The 20,922-nt window shown below is 53.3% G+C and overlaps 1 protein-coding gene across 1 annotated transcript in view; it reads left to right on the top strand.

The window, feature by feature from the left end:
* The window catches only part of ZNF704 (zinc finger protein 704), a 115,967-nt gene extending 99,927 nt beyond the window's left edge, over window positions 1–16,040 (top strand). The window contains exons 5-9 of the mRNA XM_039841936.1: window positions 2,443–2,543; window positions 5,453–5,720; window positions 7,789–7,893; window positions 14,115–14,212; window positions 14,574–16,040. Of these exons, the coding sequence (XP_039697870.1) occupies window positions 2,443–2,543; window positions 5,453–5,720; window positions 7,789–7,893; window positions 14,115–14,212; window positions 14,574–14,685 (684 nt within the window). The 3' untranslated portion in view covers window positions 14,686–16,040. The remainder of the gene's footprint in view (window positions 1–2,442; window positions 2,544–5,452; window positions 5,721–7,788; window positions 7,894–14,114; window positions 14,213–14,573) is intronic.
* Window positions 16,041–20,922: the final 4,882 nt, after the last annotated feature.

Here is a 20,922-nt window from a genome sequence, read left to right as displayed (position 1 = left end):
GGGAGTGCAAAACGGTGCGGCCCCTCAGAAGACAGTTTGGCGGGTTAAATCTGCATCCGCCGTCGGACCCAGCCCTTCCACTCCTGGGTGTGCACCTGCGTCCACGGAGACCTGCAGACAAGTGTCCGTGGCATTATTCGCCATCGCCGCAAGCTGGAAGCGGCCCGGATGTCCACAAACAGGAAGAGGGGTAAGCAAACTGCAGCACGTTCCCCCGACGGAATTCCACACCGCGAACCGGGACGAGCCGCCGACACGCGAAGCGGTGCGCGCGGCCCGGGGTCGTCAGGCGAGGTGAGGGAGGCGGGCGCGGCCGACGGCGCGCGTTCCTCCAGGCGCGAAGCTCTTCCCAGCTGGCTTGTCGCCTCGGCGTTGTCAGCAGTGCGCAGAGCTGGAGGGAGCTTAGCTCGTGCTCGCTACGTTCCGATTCGTCCGTCCTCACACACCTCACAGTCCCGAAGCTACGCGCCTTCGGCAAGTCGAGAAACTCCCCAAGTGGCGAGAAGGAGGGTGAGGCCGCCATCCCGGTAAAGGAAAGAGCTGGAACCCTGCCAGCCTCTGGGCGGTTACTGACTTTTCAAATACATCCGTTCACTCCTCCGTCTTCTGGAACCTGCCGAGGGTCTCAGTGGACCTCTCGATCCTGAAAGGGTCCTGGGAGCTTCTGCCGAGCCGTGTGGGTGCCTCCCGCCTGAGGTAATGCAGCAGACTCACCTGTGTGGAACACCTGGCTGCCATCCTGCCCTCAAGACCCTGGTGCTCTCAGGGGGCGGGGGATACCTGAGCCTCCGCGCCCCCAACACGCACGTGTACACCTGTACACACGCCCCGGTTGCCACATAAAACGTGCCTGAGGATCCTCTCAGCTGCCTCGTTTGGACTCGTCCCTAGACATGTGTATGATGCTTCAGCATCCAGCCACGTTGCCGCTCTTAGAACGGAAGGTGGCCTTTGGCGTCACTGTGTCAGTGCCGTGGGTCAGGCTGGGTCTGTCAGGAGAAGAGACCATTCATTCAAATAGGAAGCAGTTTGGGGCAGGGCCAAGGCCTGCGTGGACGGCCAGGCGGAGACCGGGGCGCCTAGGCCCGGACCTCAGCCCACAGCCCAGCACGGGCGTCAGTCAGCCCCGAAGCCACAGCATCGGCGGAGAATGCCCAGGCCGCCGTCCCTCCATCGCAGGGACCGTGCCGAGGCCGGGCGAGCCCACAGAGCCGCCCAGAAGCTGCTGTGGACCTCGCGAGTCTGCTGGTGACCCCCAGCCCCCCAGCGCCTCCAGCCTGGCCGTGAGCGTCAAACGCACGTGCAGGAGCAACGACGAGGGCTGCCCCTGCCTCGCACCTTCAGCGTCGTGGATTCCAGTGCAACCTCGACGGGGAGCCAGGGCCGAATCACACGTGGTCGCGTCCGGGCCGGGCTGCCGCGCCTGGCCTGGCCTCCCGGGCGGTGACCTGGCCGAGCTCGCTCAGCCACGTTCTCCTGTCCTCCTCCCATGGCTGAGTCTGTGCAGACACGGGGTTGTTGCTGTTGGATGCAGTTAGGGGGCTCAGAAAAGCACCCCCTCCGCTCCCCATTTCAGGGTCACCTCTGCAGAGAGAAGGCGCTCGGTTTCATTGGAGTGGAGATGATCCCGCGCGTGCATTCTTATTCTCCAGAATTAGCCGTGCGAGGATTCTGGGACGGCTTCCATTTTTAAAGAAATAAATTTTTAAAATTAAAAAAGACGGTAGTTTTTACATTTGGAAATGAACGTGAACACAAGCTACGCCAGCCCAGTTTTCCCACCATGCGATGATCCGTCGTTATTTGCATCACACACACCCCTAAAACAAGAGCCTGTTGTTCATACCCTTTTCTAACCCACGTTCCCCCTGTTTTGATCAAGGTTCTGGCGGGAAGCGGGTGGTGTCCCCAAGTGGGGTAATTGAGGAGAGGTTAATGAAAAGGTGTAGACAAGGTGAAGGGGTGTTTGCAAAGGCGTAGACAGGTGGGGGAAAGCGGCCATTACCACCCCTAAGCCTGAAGACACAGGTCGGGGAGGGGGTCCCGGAGCCCAGAGGGTTCCTGCACTCTGGAAGAAGTAGCTTTTGGAGGAGAAGCGTAGCCCCCACCCATCCCTGGCCGGGCAGAAAGGTGGCTGAGGGACCCCTGGCCTCCTGCCCTTCAGTGCCTCCCAGTGGCCAAAGCCAGCCCGAAGCCAGCGGGCCAGGTGGCCATTGACTCGGAAAGGTCAACCTCGGGCCACCGGGCAGGTGGAAGGACTTCTAAAGAGCATAGCTGCACCGTTTGAGAAGTGAGCAGCAAACACTCCTTGTGTGAAGATTCGCCCATTAACACTGTCGAGTCTTATATAAAAACAAGGGGAAGATGCGCTGGGACGGCAGAAAGATGGTGCGGATAGGTCGGTTCGTGTCCGTTTTAATGTCACTTTCCCCCCCTTTCCAGAACTCCATGAAGGTGATGTTCAAATGCCTCTGGAAGAGCTGTGGGAAGGTGCTGAGCACCGCGGCGGGCATCCAGAAACACATCCGGACCGTCCACCTTGGGTAGGCACCCTCGCCCGGAGCGCGGTGCAGGCCGGCGGGCGTCGGGGCCGCCTGCTGTCACACTGCGCGTAGCCACACTGCGCGTAGCCACACTGTGCGTAGGCGGCTGCAGGCACGAGGAGGCCGGCTTGCTCGCTCTCCCTGCCCCCTGAGCGCGTGGCCACTGCGGATGACGTAGGCCGGTAGGACACAGCGGGAAGAACGTGGCTTTAAAGTGGCGCTTTCCGAAGGCCCTGTCCTGAGCCCAGGCTCCTCTGAAGCCGAGGGTAAGGATGAGGCCCACGTGCGGGGGTCGGAAACGAAACGGTCGTGAGCGACGTGCGGCACGCGGACGCCACGGTGGGATGGGAGCCCTGAAGCTGTGACGTGGACCGTGCGTTCTTCCCCAATGCACAGGCTCTGACTTTGAGCCCGAAAGGCAGACGGAGCCTGAGAAGGGCTTGAGGACCGCTGTCAATCAGAGACACATCCCCCTAGCCAGAGGGTCCACCCTCCTCCTCCAAGAAAGGCCACACACGGTGGCGCCGCCTGCTCCCATCCCCGAGGGACCCCACAGGGTCCCCTCTAACTATCACAGGACAGCTCGCCATGTCAGCAGCTCAAGGTTATTTACAGATCGGGAGGGAACGTCCCAAAGCCGTGACCATTGGGCATTGGTTCTAAAGTCCATCTGCCCAGAAAGCTGACCGCGGCTCAGCCCCGGGCAGAAGCACGGGCCGCGTCCAGGGCTCTGGATCGCGAGTGGAGACACACTGTCCCCTGTGACCCTGCAGCCTGCCCTCCCCAGGAATCCCTGCTTACTCTGTGCTCTCGGAATCGCCCAGGTCTGCAGGGCTCCCCCATGACAGGGTCCCTCTGGGGCTGCGACAGAGAAATACCCTGTGCTCTGTGAGCCCCACCACGTGACTGTGGGACCTGAGACCATCCGAATGAGTGCTGCTTGTGTGTGGGGTGGGGAAGGGCACACTGACTACATCTGATGCACATCCGCCAGTGCAGACAGCATCCTTGGGAGCTGGTCCCAGTTCGTCCCCGTGCAGGACGCACCGGCCCCCCCAGGCCTGCGAGTCTGTGAGTGGGGTTGTGGCAGCTCCGCTGCCCTTTGCTGGAAAGGAAGCGCGGACGGGAATAGAACGGAGGCACGTCCCCGACCCCCTCTCGGGGGTCCTTCGTGAGATGCTGTCGGGAAGCCAAGCCGGCCAGACCCCTGACAGCACAGGACACCTCCCCAGACGCTCGGCCGTGAGCCAGGGGACAGGGAACGAGGCTGGGAGAAGCCGCGGGTTTGGCCCAGCAGAGAGAGAGAGAGACGGGGTCGGTTATTTTAGGTTCTGAGTAGGGACTGTAAGTGGGAAAAGGAGTCAGTGGTCTGTGGTTGCCAGACGCGTCCCCAAAGTGGGCGGGAGCCACACAGAGGCCCCCGCTCAGCCGCCCCACAAACCCGAGTGGCTGGATGTGCACCGCCGCCTTGGGGATTAACAGACACACTAAATGTGCCTAAGGTTATGGACGCTCCCTTTATTTTGCTCAAAACTCGCTGGGAAGAGCGGTTTTCCGTGACTCAGGGAGAAGTCCGACAGCGCCAGAGGCCCGCTCCCTGGTGACGGCGAGCACCGAGGCCCCCTCCGCGGCCGCGTTTTCACTCAGCACGCGCTTCGCGCTTGTTACCGTTGGGATCGGGTCTTCGCAGTTACTAGCTTAATCCTCACGACAAGCGGGCGCTCTGTCACCCCCATTTTATCAGCGGAGACCCTGGGGTTCCTGCCAGTTGCACACACGGCTAGAAGGCGTTGGGATCTGAACCCAGAACTCTGACTCTGAACGCCCGCTACTTGCCGTCACTGTGCTGCCAGGTCAGCCTCGCTCATTCACTCACTCAGCATGTACTCGGCACCTGCTGTATGCCAGGTGTGCCGGTGCGTGTGGAGCCACGAGCCGTGAACCAGACGTGGCCCCAAAGAACGTCTTAAGGAAGAGACAGAGGTTTAAAAAGCTACAGAAATGCTCTCAGCAGTTAAATAATTTAAGAGGATGAGATGAAATGAACACCCTTCAGGAGACAGAGGACCTGACAGTCGGGAGCGAGGTCTAATTCCTACCCTTCAAGATGCATCCACAATTTGACGTCTCCTCACGCCCACCGCCACCCCCGCCCAGCCCACCAGTGGTCACCTGGATCGCGATGACCAGCCTCCTCACTGGCCGCCGCTCTGGCCCTTGCCTCCCATCCTCTGTTGTCCGGACGACAGGCTCAGGGGGCCCCTTTAAAAGCTGTGTGGTCCCTTGAAGCCCCAGTGGCCTCTGTCACGTTCGGATGGGCAGCAAAGCCCTCTGCGATCTCGCCTCTGCCTTCGTCCTCCGCTTGTCCCACCGTCATCCCCCGGACCCCTGACCCCAGCCCCCAGCCTCCGTGCCCTTCTCGGAAAACCCTGAGCCACCCACCCAGCACCTCATGTGTCCCACCACGGGCCGGGTCGGGACCTCACACAGGTCTCTGCCCAAATCAGAGAGGCTTCCTCTGAACTCAAGCCGAAACGCACACGCCCTGCCATCACTTACCCAGCTTAAGGACCCTCGTACGCTGCTTAATTTTTCTTCCTTCTGCAAGCCTGCCCGTTCCATCAAGGCAGACTCTATCCATGATTTGGTCACTGATGTCGGGAGTCCCTAGAGTAGATTATTGGTGCGTCGTTGAGTAAGTGGTCGACGGGTCGACTGACCGGGGAGAGGCTCGGCGGGGTGAGGAGAGAGGCTCGGCGGGGTTAGGGGGGGCCTCCGGGCACGGGCGGTCGGGCGCCGTGGCACACGTAGGCGTCTCCCGGGCGACCGACAAGGACAGGATGCGCGTCCCGGCAGGGAACAGCGTGTGCGAGGCGGTTCGGTCTGACCCTTGCCCTCCTTCGTGTCAGGCGTGTCGGGGACTCTGACTACAGTGACGGGGAGGAGGACTTCTACTACACGGAGATCAAGCTCAACACAGACTCGGTGGCGGACGGGCTGAGCAGCCTGGCCCCGGCTTCGCCCTCCCAGCCGCTGGCTTCGCCTCCCACGTTCCCCATCCCGGACTCAGGCCGAGCGGAGACCCCTGGTGCCAAAACCGAGCCTAAACTGATGACACCCCTGAGCCGCTCGGCACCCACCACCCTCTACCTCGTGCACACCGACCACGCTTACCAGGTGACGTGCAAGGGACCCTGAGCAATCACTTTGACCCTGACCAAAAGCAGCCGGGGCTGACCCGTGAGCAGAGGGTAACTCAGTGGGAAAACAGCATCCCATTGCACACGGTAGCCCGGTGCCGAGTTTGGTTTCCCTTGTCCTTTTAAAGCCACGATCTCACAGGTGGGACCCTCTAGGTCCTCGGCCTCCCCGGGACTGACCGCAGAGCCTCTGGAGGCGGTCCTCGGGGTTCCTTAGTGTCGTAAGGGCTTCAGAAGGGTGCCTGGCACATGCCGTGAGAGTCTGTTATATGAGGAAGAAAAGGCGCATCGAAAAGCTTCGGCACAGAGGTGGACCCGCCCCACAGCCCAGGTAGGGACCTCACACCCAGCCTTCTGAGTCGGCAGTGAACCCTCTCCGATTAGAGCAGTGGGTGTCAGGGTTCCCCAAGTCAGCGGTGGTCATAGGTGAGACATGTAAATTCTTGGGGCTGCCTAGACCCACCGGACCAGAGTCTGTGCTGTGACAGGCCCTCTAGGTAACAGCCTCAATCTGAAGTCCCATAAGACCTCACAGACAAATCCCGCAAACGGGGTACATAGCTAATGCCCCTTGACCCCAGTGATTATTAACTCTCTTAAACGTCGGTTCGGATTAATAAAATGTCAATACATATAAATTTTAAGAAAACATTTTACCCATAACTCTCCCCTACCTTATGCAACTTAAAAAAAAAAAAAAAACCTCCTTTGTGTGTTTAGGATCTGTATATCGTTTCAGAAACATTTTCCATCTAATCGGATGGTACTCGTTTCAAGCGAATTGTTTTCTGAGTGTCAGGCATCTACTCTTTAGTCTCTCTCATTGTTTTCACCATCATTAATAACTCTACTATGAATATCTCTGGGCCGAAACATTTTCCTTGTGGTGCCAGTGCCAAAACCACTGTCACCAGCAACTATATTTATGATTAGGAAAACTAAACCTGGAGAGGAAGAAGAATTCAGTTACTTATTTAGTAAACAAACTCAGGAGCAATGGAATAGAGCTAAGTATGGAACTTGTCGATGCGATAAATTTCATTCCTGACTCTGTTATGTTGGTCAGAAAGAATAATTCAGTCCTTTTTTTCTTGTTGGTCAGTGTTCCATTTAGGTCTGAAATTAATTAACTTGAACCAAGTTAATTAATTTATTTTGCTCATCTATAAAATGAGAGCTGGAACACACACTGGGTGATTCTAGAAGGTCCTTCCTAAACCATATAGTCATAATTTTGGGATTTCTCTGTTTATAGATATAATAAATGTTCAGCATAGAAAATATTTAAAATGTAAGCAAAGAAATAAAATCCACCCCTAATCCCAAGGACAAGAAAGTCCCTTGGTCAGTATTTTTGTATGTCCTTAGAGACTTTGTCCTATGTGGGTATGTTTACTCGGTTTAAAAAAGAAATCTGTTGTGGTACTTTTCTTTGCTCTGCTTTGTTTTTTCCGCTGAGTATGTCACAAACATTTTCCCATGCCAGTGAGTTTTCTTCATCATCATTTGCAATGGCTCTGTGGGTATATCAGCATTAATTTACCCATTTTCCTATTACTGGATGTTTGTGTTTCCAGTTCTTTGTATATAATACATAGTTCTGCAATGAACATCCTCGAATCCATTTCCTTGGAATGAATTCCAGAAGTAGAATAGCTAATAAATAGAATACTAAGAATTTTTTTATATATTGCCAAATTACCCTCCTTAAATGTTGTACCAAATTTACTCACCCACCATCACTGTATAAAAGTGTGTATTTCCCAGTTTGATAGTGAGGAACTATATCCCACAGGTGCTCTAAAATACCAAAATCAATAGTCAAAAGCCATCTCCTTTTGTACCTTACATCGATCGTTCAAATATATTAAAAAGTTGGTTTCTAGCTACTGTCTTTGACGGTGTTTCACCTCCTCCTATTACATAATTAGTCTAAGATACTAATGCAGCTGAGATCATTTCTGAGGCCCTACCTAGGTAATGACAGCTTAAGACTCCGAGGAAAACGTCCTTTCAAACAACGTCCGCTCTCTTCTGTTTCACAGGCCACGCCCCCCGTGACCATTCCCGGGTCGGCCAAGTTCACCCCCAACGGCGGCAGCTTCAGCATTTCCTGGCAGTCCCCCCCAGTTACTTTCACAGGCATTCCAGTAAGTAGAAAAACGGAAAGCTGCAGGTCGGGTCGAAACCACATGTAAATTCAGAGGACCGATTTACACACGCAAGAAATGACCAAAATCAGAGTAGCAGCCGTGCCCTATTTCCTACGTGAGAGCTATAAACTCTGCAAGGTCGGTCACTCGCGGTTCCGATGGGCCCAGCTACTCGGGGAAAAGGCATTCTGACCGGGATTTTAGAAAACGAGAGAGTTTAGCTGTTGGTAAATAACATTTTGGAAACGAATCCAGGTTTTTTGTGTTGGTGTTTATGTGTATGTTTCTAAAAGGCTTTATAAAATGAATCCCTGAATGCAGAAAAAGACCCTGTGCCTCAATGCTGTTTATCATTATGAGCAGTTTTATAAAATTTACGCCTTTGAAATGACTATGTATGGGTATGTTATATGGAAGGTTCAAAAAAAAAATTTGAAGTTACTTTCTTTCCCAAAGCCTGAATAATCCATACTGATGGGTGATTTGAAAATGAATGAGTGCAAAAATATACAATCAGGTTTAAGTAATCTATCAGAATGGATTTGACATATTAAATGATTACCGTCTGATAAATCATCACGAATTAACCTGATTCCTAACTTTAATTTAAAAATACATTAGGTCTTTTATAGCTTATCACAGAACATCCACAGACGTGCAGGCTGCTGATCACGGTGATTTATAACTCCTGATAAGGTGCAGAAAGTGGCTTCTGATAATGGATATTAATGTTATTTTCTCCTTTCCGCCCCTCTCCCCGAGGACCTCACAAAAGCTTCTCATTATCAACCGCGGGCAAATCCCAGAGGTTTCTTGCAAATACTAAGGCCTCCCGCGGAGCTGATAATAATGAAAGTGCCTCAATCAATTATGCTGTCCTCCGTCAATGAATATTTATTAAATTTCCTAGAGGAATAGCCGGCCATAAAAAGCATCCTGCTGGCAGCAATTTGGGAGTTTGCAGCTTCCAGAAAATGCTCCTGGAGCTCCCTTTTTAAACAACGTCGTGGATCCGGAGTAATTATGAAAATTGCCGCTTCGTGGAATAGGGGGAGCTTCTGGTCAGTCTGACAGCGAGAAGGGGGTGAGGGGCCTCGGTAGGGGACAGGCGGGAGCCGCTGAGACGTCGAGTTTCCGGCAGGAACAGTGATCCACTGAGGCGGTGTCAGAGGTGAACAACGGGGCCTTCGGGCGACCCTTTTTGTTGTCATTAGACACGAAAGACCCGGAGTGGCTCTCGCTGTCGCATCTGAGACGGCCCTTCTGCCCTGGAAGGGCAGCTCCTACCGCAGAGTCACCGGGACCTGCTCTTCTGAAGTCTGCTCACCCGGGTCTCTGTCTCTCTCTCCGGGGAGCTTCCGCCGAGGTTCCATTAATTACATCGCTCACTTCTGAAGGGCACAGAAGCCACTCTGAGTGGCTCTCCCTGGCTGCGAGTTCTCTCGAGTCCCTGAACATCTTCCGCGACAGAGGAGCAGCCCGGCCCCGTCTCCCGGCCCCGTCTACTGCTCGTTTTCCGACAGTGGACCAGTCTCCCTGCCTTCATCGCAATGCCCTAGGGCCCCTACTTTCACAGTCGGGGGCGTTCTAGACCAGAGCTTTGACGGAAAGCACGCAGAGCAAGGGGGTTGGCTGGGCACCCCACTGAACTCCATGCGAGCTTCTGTGTGTTCTTCCACTGGAGGACTCCCCATGGGGGCCCGGGCCGCTTCAGCCAGCTCTCCAGACTGTCAGCGGTCATGCTCGCCATTCCTATTTGGGGGGGGTGGGGAAAGGTCAGGGGCACTGTCTTGCACGTCTTCAGAAAGAAGACAAGAAGCACCCTACTAAAAAGGTCCTTCATTTGCGGTGCTGTGTACCAGCGCTTTCAAAAATAAAGCGGGTGTTTGCTGCCCGCCTCCTTCGGTGGGGTCGGACCTTGCAGGTGCTCCAAGCACAGGCGTAGGACCACCACCCATCCACTGAGGGGACACCAGCAACCGTTCCTGAATTCTGCAGGCGTGCCTGTCCCACCCCAAGGAGACGGGGAGCCAGGCTGACTATAAGAACATGTGAATGTCAACTATAGTTGAAAACTTTAAGAATTATTGGGAAAAAAAAGAACATGAATTCCCACCTTCTAAATTAGTGTGACAGGGTTCTCAGACAGAGGCTCTCGATGTTTCAAATGCAGGGAACGCGTGGCGTGGTGGCCTCAGCTGCACCCACACACCGAAGAACAGAGCAGTTGCCATTGCATAAAACGCTCTCGAAGAACACGTCTGTACCCCGAAACCAACACCCGAGGCTGCCGGCTCCATTGCAGCTCTGCTTTCGTCCGTGAGGAGCAGGGCCCGGTGCCGAAGGGGCCTCCTCGCACGTGGGAATGGCCGCCTCTGGGCAGGCCCGAGGTCCGCAGGCCTCCGCTCAGCCATTCGCCGCCCGTGGACTTCCTGGACGCTGGGCTTCGTGGGCGAGGCCTCTTGCCCAGGCGTGAAGCGAGGCCAGTCTGCGTGCTTGCGAGTGGCGCCGAGGGGTCTGTCTGTTCCAGCCCGAGGCCGTGGACACGGGGCAGGCGAGGACCTTCATCGGTCACAGCTTTCTCATCTAAGTATCTCCATTCCTTTCTCCGTCTTTCCTGATGGAAGGGGAGAGCGCCCGACCCCGTGTTTGTCTGCCCAGACTGCGTGACCAGGACACTAGGCTGGGGACCTTGACAATGGAAATTCGTGTTCTCACAGTCCTGGAAGCTCCAAGTCCCACGTCAAGGCGCCGGCCGGCTCCGTTCCCGATGGGGGCCCCTTCTTGCTGTGTCCCCTCATGGTCTTTCTCTGGGGGTCGGGGGGCGGTAAGTGCGTCGAGAGAGACCTTTGGTGCCTCTTCTCATAAAGACACTAATCCTAGTGGATCAAGGTCCTACCTACTCTTTGGCCTCGTTTCTCCTTAATTACTTCCTTTAAAGGCCCATCTCCTAAAACATCCACGCCGGCAATCACGGCTTCAGCAGGCGGACTTGCGGGTGACACTGACGTTCAGGCCACACCAGGCCCCACGCCAGCAAGCGGGAGCCGGTCAGCCTGCTGTCCCAGAGCAGGCGAGGGTCTGCAGCCCGGAACAGCCCGGCTGAATTCTGAGCGATTTACCTGGTTTTGTTTTCTTAACACCCCGAGGGAGGCTTCAGAATCGTTTGAGGTTAAAACATTTGAAAATCATTTGAAAGATGGAAAGTCACAAAGAAAGAGACTTCCCCAACTTCCTTGCAGAAGGACACAGCGTCGTATTACCGCTCTGGCGTGACGCTCGGAGGCAGACCCCGACTGTGGCTCCTTCACCCTGGGACGGACGGCCGGGCGCGTGGCCTGTCTTCAGCAGGGTCCTGTGCTGCCTGGCAGAGTGGCATCACCGAGCGGCCTGGCACACTCGCCACCGCTGTGCCTGCGACGTGTCTCGTTACTGCAAAACGGGGTCAGAGAAAGTGACTCCCCCTGTTTGTGACTGAGTCGTGTGACACACACGTGTCCTCAGCACGCAGGAGAAATTAGCCACAGTTTCTGCAGACGACACTTTAGAGTTCATTAAACGCCTCCAAGGCCATCCCTAATTAACGGACAAATTACAGGCAGGTAGCCCAACAATTTTATTTATTTAGAAATAATACCACATATTACAGACTTCATAAAACATGCCCCCAAATAGAACTTAAAAATGGTTAAGATATAAAACAAAACAAAACAAAAAAATTGAAATTTGGGGACCACTAGAAGAGATAGCCAAAATAATAGCATTTGCAAAAACTTGGTCCTCCCGCAAGCCGAGAGTTGCCGCGCGTGTCCCATTTCGGTGAGTGGCACCGGTGTCCCTCCGGCCGCCAGGGTCTGGGATTCGTCCTTGACCCCTCTTGATTCATCCCGGGTTTGTCTTTGCTGTTTCGTCCCGTATCCCGTCAGTCAGCGAGTCCCAGACTCTGCCTCTCTGCCACCACGGCCGCACCGCGTCCGAATCAGCAGCGCGTCTTCCCCAGAAATAGCGCCGAAGCCTCCGAACCAGTCTTCACGGCCCCCCCCAGCTGTCCCCAGTCCAATCTCCAGGGAGCCGAAGCCACCTTTTTACAGCACGAATCGAACGTCTCACGTTCTTGAAAGTCTCCCATGGCCTCCCTCGCACTTGGAACGACGCTCGAATTTCTCATCACAGCCACCCGCCGAGGCCCGACCGACCACCTCCTCCCCACACAGCGTCTCTGGCCCTGGGGGCCGCTGGCACTACTGTCCTTTCTGTGGGGTGTCCTGGAGACCAGCGGTCGCCTGCTCGAGCAGCCTTCGCTCACTACCCTGAACAAATAAACGTCCTGCCCTTGGTCAGGCTTCGCACTTGTCACTGAAACGACCTTGTCCGTTTGGTATTTATTGTCCGTCTCCAAACCAGAAGGGCTGCTCTGTGAGGGCAGAGACGGTGTGTTCGGGGCTGTGTCCCCACAATCTAGAACGGGGCTTGGCGCACAGTAGGTGCTTCCTAAGTGTCTGTTGAATGAAGAGCATCCTCTAATCTCATATCACCCTGCGCGGAAGCGGGGTGGCAGTTTTGCAAAATGTAGACCCTCGCACATTATCCCGGGCTGACGGAAATAGAATCACTGCAATGTCACCTAAATCTTTTTGGTTCTCCGACTAAATGAGGAAGTATTCTTGGGATGTAGGTTCTACAGTAATTAGTTAAATTTTTTATTGTCCAGATCACTTACAATTCACACGAGCATATTCTAGATCATCTAGATCATTCTAGGTCACGGGGCTGTGCGCAGCCGAAGCCGTCCCTCCCTCTGGTTGGTGACTCTGCGTCCTGGCTGGGGCCGGGACGGGGGTGAGGGGATTCCGCTCCTGGAAGAACCTACATATCTACCCACATCAAATGCATCGCCGAACTCCAGGGCTTTTATTTTTAAAAACACCGTGTGTGTCACTCCGCCCCGCCGACCCCCACTCCACCCAACTTGAGCAAAAATGATGACCAAAGTCATCACTCAATAATTCAGACTCATGACGACAATGGTTTAAAATGTTAGGGTTTTTTTTTTTTAACTGTTTCATTCTTTTTAATTAACGTCTGGGAGAATAACTCAGATGTTCATTCCTTTACGTCGAAAGAAAACCGAACGTGCTGGTCCCTGGAGCGGGGAGGGCGGGTCCTGTGCGTCTGCCCTCGGAGGGCTCCGTGGGGTTGACCGGTCGTGGTGTTTCTGTGGCCGTGTCGGCTCCGGGCCGGTTGTGTGTTTACATGTATTATGTGCCTGCCCTCCTGCAACGGCCGTACGTACGTACTTGAAACGTCATCTATCTTTCGTTATGAAAATTAGCTTTGCAGCTTTTGAGAATCCCAGGTCCTGGGGAGATGTTTAGTGCTGTGAGAACAGATGATGCCAAGAGACCAGGAGAGACCAAGAGGCATGAACGAAAGGGCCCCCTGTTGTCACGACGGGGGGGCAGAGCCGTGAGGGGGAGGAGCTCAGAGCAGCCCACGCCCTGCGACGTCAGGGCCCATGGCCTCGGTCAAGCTGTTTGACCTCGCCGTGCCTTGGCTTCTTCCTCTATAACATGAGGACGATAACCGCACTCACCGTCGCATGGGGCGGCTGTGAAAATCAGAGCCGTCGGCAGAGAACCTGGCCCACAGCGACGCGCAGCAGGTTTTGCGCGGATGACGCTGGTTCCTGATTCGCTCGGGCTCTTTGCTTCTTGCCTTTATTCCTTTTGGCCCCCAGAGTCTGCTGTGTGCACATCGTGCACAAGAAGCTGTTTATTTAGTGGCTGTGAATTACATACTCGAGCGTGAAGAGAAGGCCGGGGCCACGTGGTGCATAATTTTAAAGAACTCTCTTAACCTCTGCAGATTTGTCTTTCTTTCTTTAAAAAAGAGATCATGAGGCTTGGGATAGGAATATACTTTAAGAATTAAGATATTATCAAGTGAAAATATGTTACTATGGGCAAACTGGAATGCATGCATGTGAAGTCATGGAGATTTTTTAAGTGTCTGTTGTTGCTGGGTCTTTTCTCTTTGGGGACGCATATAAATTCTGCCATGAGCATCGCCACATCCATTTTAACGCGTGGTCTCTGTGAAGGGAGCACTTCGCCTCCACGTCTCATGGTCAAGTACCCACGGCCCACGTGACGTAGGCTACACAGGCGTATGGTGAAGAGAACCTGCCAGGTCACCTTTGTTTTCCATGTACTTTCCAGGTGTCACCAACACATCATCACCTGGTGGGCCCGGGGGAGCAGAGACAGCACCCTCACACGGTCTTGTCGTCCCCGCCCAGAGGGACGGTCAGCCTAAGGTATGACTGCTCGAAACTCCACACACCGAAGGCTGGAAGCGAGAGTGTGCTCCAGGGCACGCGTGGAGCGGCTCGAAAGCGTGGTGCTCCCCACTGGAGCCTCTCGTGCGCGTGTGTTTAACTCACTGTGAGGAAGAGGCCAAATGGGCACGTCCGCGAGTGGACGGATAGGAGCCTGAGAGTGACAGCAGCAAACTGTAAGACCCCGTGTGCTGGCCGCGAAGCGCCTGGGCCGCATTAAGTGTGACGGGACAGAACCCTTATGTTGCTTCCCTTTCCTCCGTCCTTCTGGGGATGCGGAGCCCTCCGTGGCACGCCCGCTGAGCCCCCCCACTGACGCCGTCTCCCCTTTGTCTTGCAGGAAGCCGCGGGGAGAGGGCAAGAAGTGCCGGAAGGTGTACGGCATGGAGAACCGGGACCTGTGGTGCACCGCCTGCCGCTGGAAGAAGGCGTGCCAGCGGTTCACCGACTGAGCCCGCGCCGCCGCCGCCCGCTCCGCCCTCGCCGCGCCGCGCCTCCCCCGCGGGGTTCGGCAGCCCCCGGCCCAGGAGAAGCGCGTCCAGGAACCTCGGTGGAATCACAGCCAAGGGAAAACAAAACGGCTGCCACCGCCCCCCGGCCTTGCAGCGACCGGACCAGCCGAGAGCAGCTGTAACTCACTGTCCGCGTGTGTCAAAAGTCACCTTTTTCTGCTGTGCACCTGGGTCTGAAACCGGGGGCTTCTGCAGCGCTTGAACCAACCCAGCCGGTCTTACCTAGAAAGGAGGCATATTTCGATAAGCTTTCTGAATAACGCCGTTTCTGAGGCTTTTCCGACACGCAGAAAGCTACACGTCGTTCGGTAGCATCTGTACAGAGAACAGTACTTGCTTTCACGTGGATGGTCTTCTCCCGGTTTTCCATTTGCCCTCCCGGAGCAGCACACGTCACGATGTGTCGCCAGCAAGGGCAGCGCTCTGGGCACCTTTTCTATGTCTTTCTCGTCTGTCTGTTTTGTTCTCTTTTGAAGAATGGCCCCAAACTGAACCACGGTAGAGCTGTGAGCTCGAAGGGCCCTGGATGGCCGACACTTGAAGAGAGACGGGCGATGGAATCACCAGCAGACTTCAGCTCCACGCTGAGCTCAGGACGTCCCGCCGTCACTGCTGGGGGACACCCGTTTGTCTTCCCGGGACCCACGAGATGCCCAGCGCGCCGTGTACCCGCCACAGCTCAGCCCAGAGCTGGCGCGGGGAAGCCCGATGCCTCTTTCAGGGGTGTGATGCAGACCGCAGCCGGGATCTGTGTGTCACCACTCACCTGGCCACGTCGCAGGTCCATGGGTCATCGGGGCCCTCCCTCGGTACGCCACACTGCCTGGCTGGAGGAAAGGTGGAGGTCTGAGACTGTCCCCCCAGGTTCGCTGCAGACGGCAGAGCACGGCCTGCGCGTCCCCCTCTGTTCAGAAAGCCACGTGAGGTCAACACCGCGCCGTCCACTCTGAGTGCACTTGGACCGGGTTTATGCTTTAGCACGTCTGGGAGGTGGGTTAACAAACAATCTAAATGCTTTATGGGTAAAAGGAAGACCCAAACCTTTATTTTTCTTATAAAAATGGTGGCGCTATTCATTAAGAATTTGCTCAGAAGGGAACATGGAGAACACCAAAAGGAGAATACACGTCGGTATAGGAATCTCCAGATTTAGTAAGGGCAGGACTTGCAGTGTGTTCCATTTATCAGGCTTCCTAACCTGGTCGGTCTGTCAGTCAGTTGGTTAGTTGGTTGGTTGGTTGGTTGGTGGTTGGTTGTTGATTGGTTGTGGTTGGTTGCTGGTTGGTTGGATTTGGTTGTTGGTTGGTTGGTGGTTGGTTGGTTGGTTGGTTGGTTGGCAGTTGGTTGGTTGATTGGTGAGATTTGGTGGTTGGTTGTTGGCGGCTGGTGAGTGGTTGGTGGTTGGTGGTGGTTGGTGGTTGGTTGTTCGTAATTAGTTAGTGGTTAGTAGTTGGGTTGAATTTGTTACCGTTAGTTACTGGATTGGTTACTAGTTGTTAGTGAATTCGTTGTTAGTGAATTGAATTGGATTGAATTTGAGTAATTTGAATTGAATTTGTTAATTGGTTACTTAGATTTAGTGGTTAGTAGTTAGTTGAATTTAGTGAATTGAGCAGATTGGATTGGTTAATTAATTTAGTGAGTAGTTGATTAGTTGGTTATGTGAATTGGTAAATTTGATTGGTTGAAGTGAACGTTGATTGATGATGATGAATTGATGAATTTAGTTAGTTAGTTTAAGTTTATAGTTATTATGAATGGATTTAATTAGTTGAATTTAATTGGATTGAATTAGTGATTGATATTGGATTTAGTGATTGATAGTTAGTTGATAGTTAGTAGTTGAATTGTTGGATTTAATGATTTAGTGGTTGATGAATTGAATTTGGATTGGTTGGTGGTTGGTGGTTGGTTGATTTGGTTGATTTTGGTGGCAGTGGTGCAAGCAGAGGGGAGTATTTGTCAAGCACTGTAAATTCCTACCCTACTCTCGACTGCCCTACTGAAGAGTTATTTCTCCTATACCTATGCAAAGAGGTACGAGCACCTTAGAGGATGCACTGTGCGGGACTGGGACCCTGGGCTCAGTCGTAGGAATGTTAACTCAAGTTGCACAAGGGAAAGTTTAATATATGTCTAGAGATTGTACATACACTTTTTTTAAAGAGTAGAAAGAAGTCGTCTAGTAATGACGGACACCCTTTTTTATATATAAGCGAGGGAAATATACGGAGGTTCTGCAGTGTACCATCCACAATCTACGTTCATATATTTTGGCAATTTTATTTTTTAAACTCTCATGTGACTTTTCAAACATTATTCCTTGGAAGAGATCCTGTTTTCCTCCTTCATCTATTTTTTTCTTTAAAGTCACTTATTTCAAGAGAGCAGAAAAAGAGCTTCATTTAATTTCACGCCATGAAGACCCATCAGCACTAGCCGTGACGCGCGTTCGGTACTGCCGAGGTCAGCCAGGAAAGGGCATTTTTGTTTTAAGTACAGAAATGTTTCACGTCCTCTACCCAGCATGTCTCTTCTCCTCTCCGGTTACCGGTCGCTTCACCTGCCGGCACCCTCAGCTGTGAGATGCCAATGCTCTGGCCTAGTCCAGGAGCCCCGAGCTGTGGGTACAGTAGCCACAGCCAGGGATGTCACCATCTCAGCGGGCTTGCCATGCACGTAGACGGTGGTTGGAGCACAACCCTGGAGCAGAGGCGTCTTTCTGCAGCAAAGCTCCCTGGCTCGAGATCTTTAGATTAAGTCACTAGTCAAAAATGATTAAAGTGTTGGGGGTGGCAAATGCTCACACAGAGCTTTGGGCCACAAGGAGGGAAGACCTTTGCGGTGGGGTGGTCCTGGCGCCAGGCTCCGTGCCTGTCCCTGGAGAGGCACAGCGCGGGGGTAGTTCTCAGCTGGGACCTGGCCGAGCCAAGCTCAGTCCTTACCCGGATGTTAGCTGACGCGCAGGTACCAGCAGAAGGTAGAGCTGGGTCCCCCCATCCTGGGACTCCTCCTCTCTAAAGCCTTCTTTACACACAGTCCTCCACGTCTCCCGCCCACGGGGGGCCCCTCTCTCCCAGCCAGCCTGGGGCTCTGCGTGCTCTCCTCTCTGGCCCCCAGGCGTGTACAGACCCTCCGTCCCTTCTTGCACACACACTCCCATTCCCTGTACTAACTAGGGGACACCAAGCGTTGCCTGGCTGGCCTTAAAGAAAAGGGATTAAATTTCTTGCAGGCCACCCAGAAAGCTATGAATTGCAATATACAACACTGATTGTAAAAGCTAAAATTTAAAAAAAAAAAAAAAATGTAGAGCTATTTTGTTATATTTTGGAACTAAAGTGCCAAATTATACCTGACATTCATTTATGCTATCTCTGTGATACCACGTTCTTTTCTGTCTTCACTTGGCAGAGGGAGGAGGGGGAAGGGCGGGAGGAGGGTCCCACAGCACGCTGGCTACTGAACTGGGGCCCCACCCGTCACGGAGGCCTCAGAGACCTGTCTGCGCATGAGGATCGGCGCTACTGCGGGTGCTGGTCCCAGAGGACTTCTGAATGAGGCACGCTGGAGCTTTGGCTTTTCTCCCCCTTGATGCCCCTTCCTCTCTCTCCAAGGAAATCATTTCACAGCGACGGACAGGCGGTCTCCAGACAGCTGCACAGCAGCCAGGTCATCGGCAGTAGTTTCGAGCCTTAGTCCTTCCCAGGGGACGTGCACCCCGTTTGTAGGAGGCAGTGTGACAACCTGGAGAAAGTAGCAAGAGGGCCGGGGACCCGGGAGGAAACACCAGGGGCCCGTGGGCGTCTCGCTTCTGCTCAGTGCCGATCGCCCCTGGTGGCTGTCCCTGGGTGCCCCCGAGGGAGCGGCCGCCAGCAGCGGGAAAGAGCGAGGGCTCCCTGAAGGAGCCACGTGTCCTCACTCTGGGTGTGAACGAGCCAGCACCGTCGAACCCATTTCTTCATCAGACGTCGTCGGAAAACGAAAGTGAGCTTTCCCTGGAGTGTTTAGAGACCGGTGGCAAGGATGGTACCTTGAACACCTTGAGAACAGCAGCAAAATACTACCAATAATATTCATTTCCTCAGGGAAGAATTGAAAGGTATGTGACCAATGGGACTGGAAGATCTTAAGACTAGAAAGACTGTTATTATCTCTAGAGTCTTTCCTAGCCGGAAAAGTTTCGTTTGTGTGTTTGTCGATGAACATGCTATCATTTCAAGACGAATTCGCATGAACTGGACAGTGCGGACTTTCTGAGGCTTTGCGAAAAGGTGGTTTCTTGGTGGCCGACCTGCCGACGCAGGCCCTGGCGGCCACTCCCGGACTCGTCCGGGACGTGATCGTGACCACGAAGCCCTGACCTCCTTTCTCTTGTCACCGTGCTGCGGGACGACCGGTTGTTGGCTGTGAGCGGGGTCGGGGGTGGAAGCCGGTCCAGCTGTGCCACGGCGAGCTGGGGGCGAACTTCCTCGGACTTTCGTGCATGCGGTGCTGCGGCTTCTCGCGGCCCTGCGCAATTCCTCTCGACCACATCGACCGCAGCACCCACCTGTGCGAGCGAGCGGAGGGGAGAATCTGTGCGTAGCATCGGCTGGAAACGGAGCAGGATTCGTGACCGTGGGGCACCGTGGAGAACGCGCCGGGCACACGGGTCCACTGGAAACTCTGTTTCTCTAAGAAAACGACCCTGCCAGTGGCACAGGCTCTGTCCCCACGCCTCGTCCCGGCGGGGTCCTGCCGTGGGCAAACCGTTTCCTTGTGTCTTTTTGCATTGAAAACCAGTCAAACCAGAAGTCAGTAATTACAATGAGATTAGCACTTTTAGGGACCAGGTGTATCACTAAGAAATGCACATGGATCCAGCAGGAAAGTATAAGATGCGTTTCAGCCTGACCGGTTTGCTTAGTGTGACTGACTTTAAAAACCCCATGTCCGGTGATCTGTCTACATGCTTTAAAAGGTGGACCGGTCCTCGGACCAGAAATCCAAACGGGAATTCGCGTTCTGGTCCTGTTTTGTAAATACTTCCTGTTTGTTTGGTTTTTTTTTTTTTTTAAGACAATCTCATGTTTTATAACTTTTCTCGTGGGTCTGAGAATCACGATAGCAATGTGTTGTGCCAAAACGTAATCTGAAATACAATAGCAGCTATAACTTAATTTTCCAGATAAGACAAGAAATACACTGCTTGGGCTTCTACAATTCTAAGACACATGACACTTTTATAATGAGCATTAGTACTTAACTTCTCAAGTTAACAGAACTGGAAATATTTTACAAGATGCAGTGTTTTGTAATCACAAAGAACATGAACATTTTGTGGGAAATGACCTTGGTTTTATACATTGTAGCTTATTTTTTAAAATACAGTATTTTACCAGACAGGAAGTGTTAATATTATAAGCAGTTCCTGCTCTCCAAACAAAGGGCTACGCCTCTTTTACGCAAGTGTTTTGATGCATATCTTTTCGGTTAACCCTCGGCAGCAGGGGTAGACATGCAGATCAGATGATTACAACAGAATCCATGTGGCAACAGCTACCCTTGACCATTACCGGTGTGTTTTCAAAGTCTTGTGGGGAAAAAAGACGCTTTAAGAATCATCCTACGTATCTTAAATCTTTAAAATGTTCATAGACATGCTTATGGGCAATGGGAGAAATCTTGTAAATTTTTTAGGGTAAGATGATAGATATTGTCATAAAGTCAAACTTATCAGAACCACAAACCTGCATTTAACTAGCCAAGTATCCTTTGGCAGAAATTTCTCAGATCATGGAATGCAAGCCCAAAGGTAGGATTCTTAGGTGATTATTTAAATTATTTAAAGTAATTTTGTCCTCAGCACCAACGAAATAACTTTAATTTCCTTGTCAGAACAAACGCTTGATTCTTCACGTGAAGAATTCAGACACGTCAGGCTGAGGTCAGGAAGCTCAGTACTCCCGAGATGCAGACGAGGAGGAAGGCCTGGAGAGCCTGTTAACTGCACGAGTCTTTCTGAGCTTTGCCAAACCATTCAGAGAGCTGGGCCATTGTTTCCAGCCCACTCACCGTCAAAGCAGGAAGCTTCTTTCTGAGATTTCAGTCATTCACGAGCTAGACCTATGAGCCAAGTGTGCAGATGACATCAAGAGAAAAATCTAGACTGGAGTGGCCAGGGCCCCACAGGGC

Source organism: Pteropus medius, unplaced genomic scaffold (assembly GCF_902729225.1).
Source record: "Pteropus medius unplaced genomic scaffold, Ma_sr-lr_union100, whole genome shotgun sequence".
In the NCBI taxonomy this organism is placed as follows: Eukaryota; Metazoa; Chordata; class Mammalia; order Chiroptera; family Pteropodidae; genus Pteropus; species Pteropus medius.
Note: the sequence above shows the minus strand (reverse complement) of the source record. Positions and strands in the feature narration are given on the sequence as shown.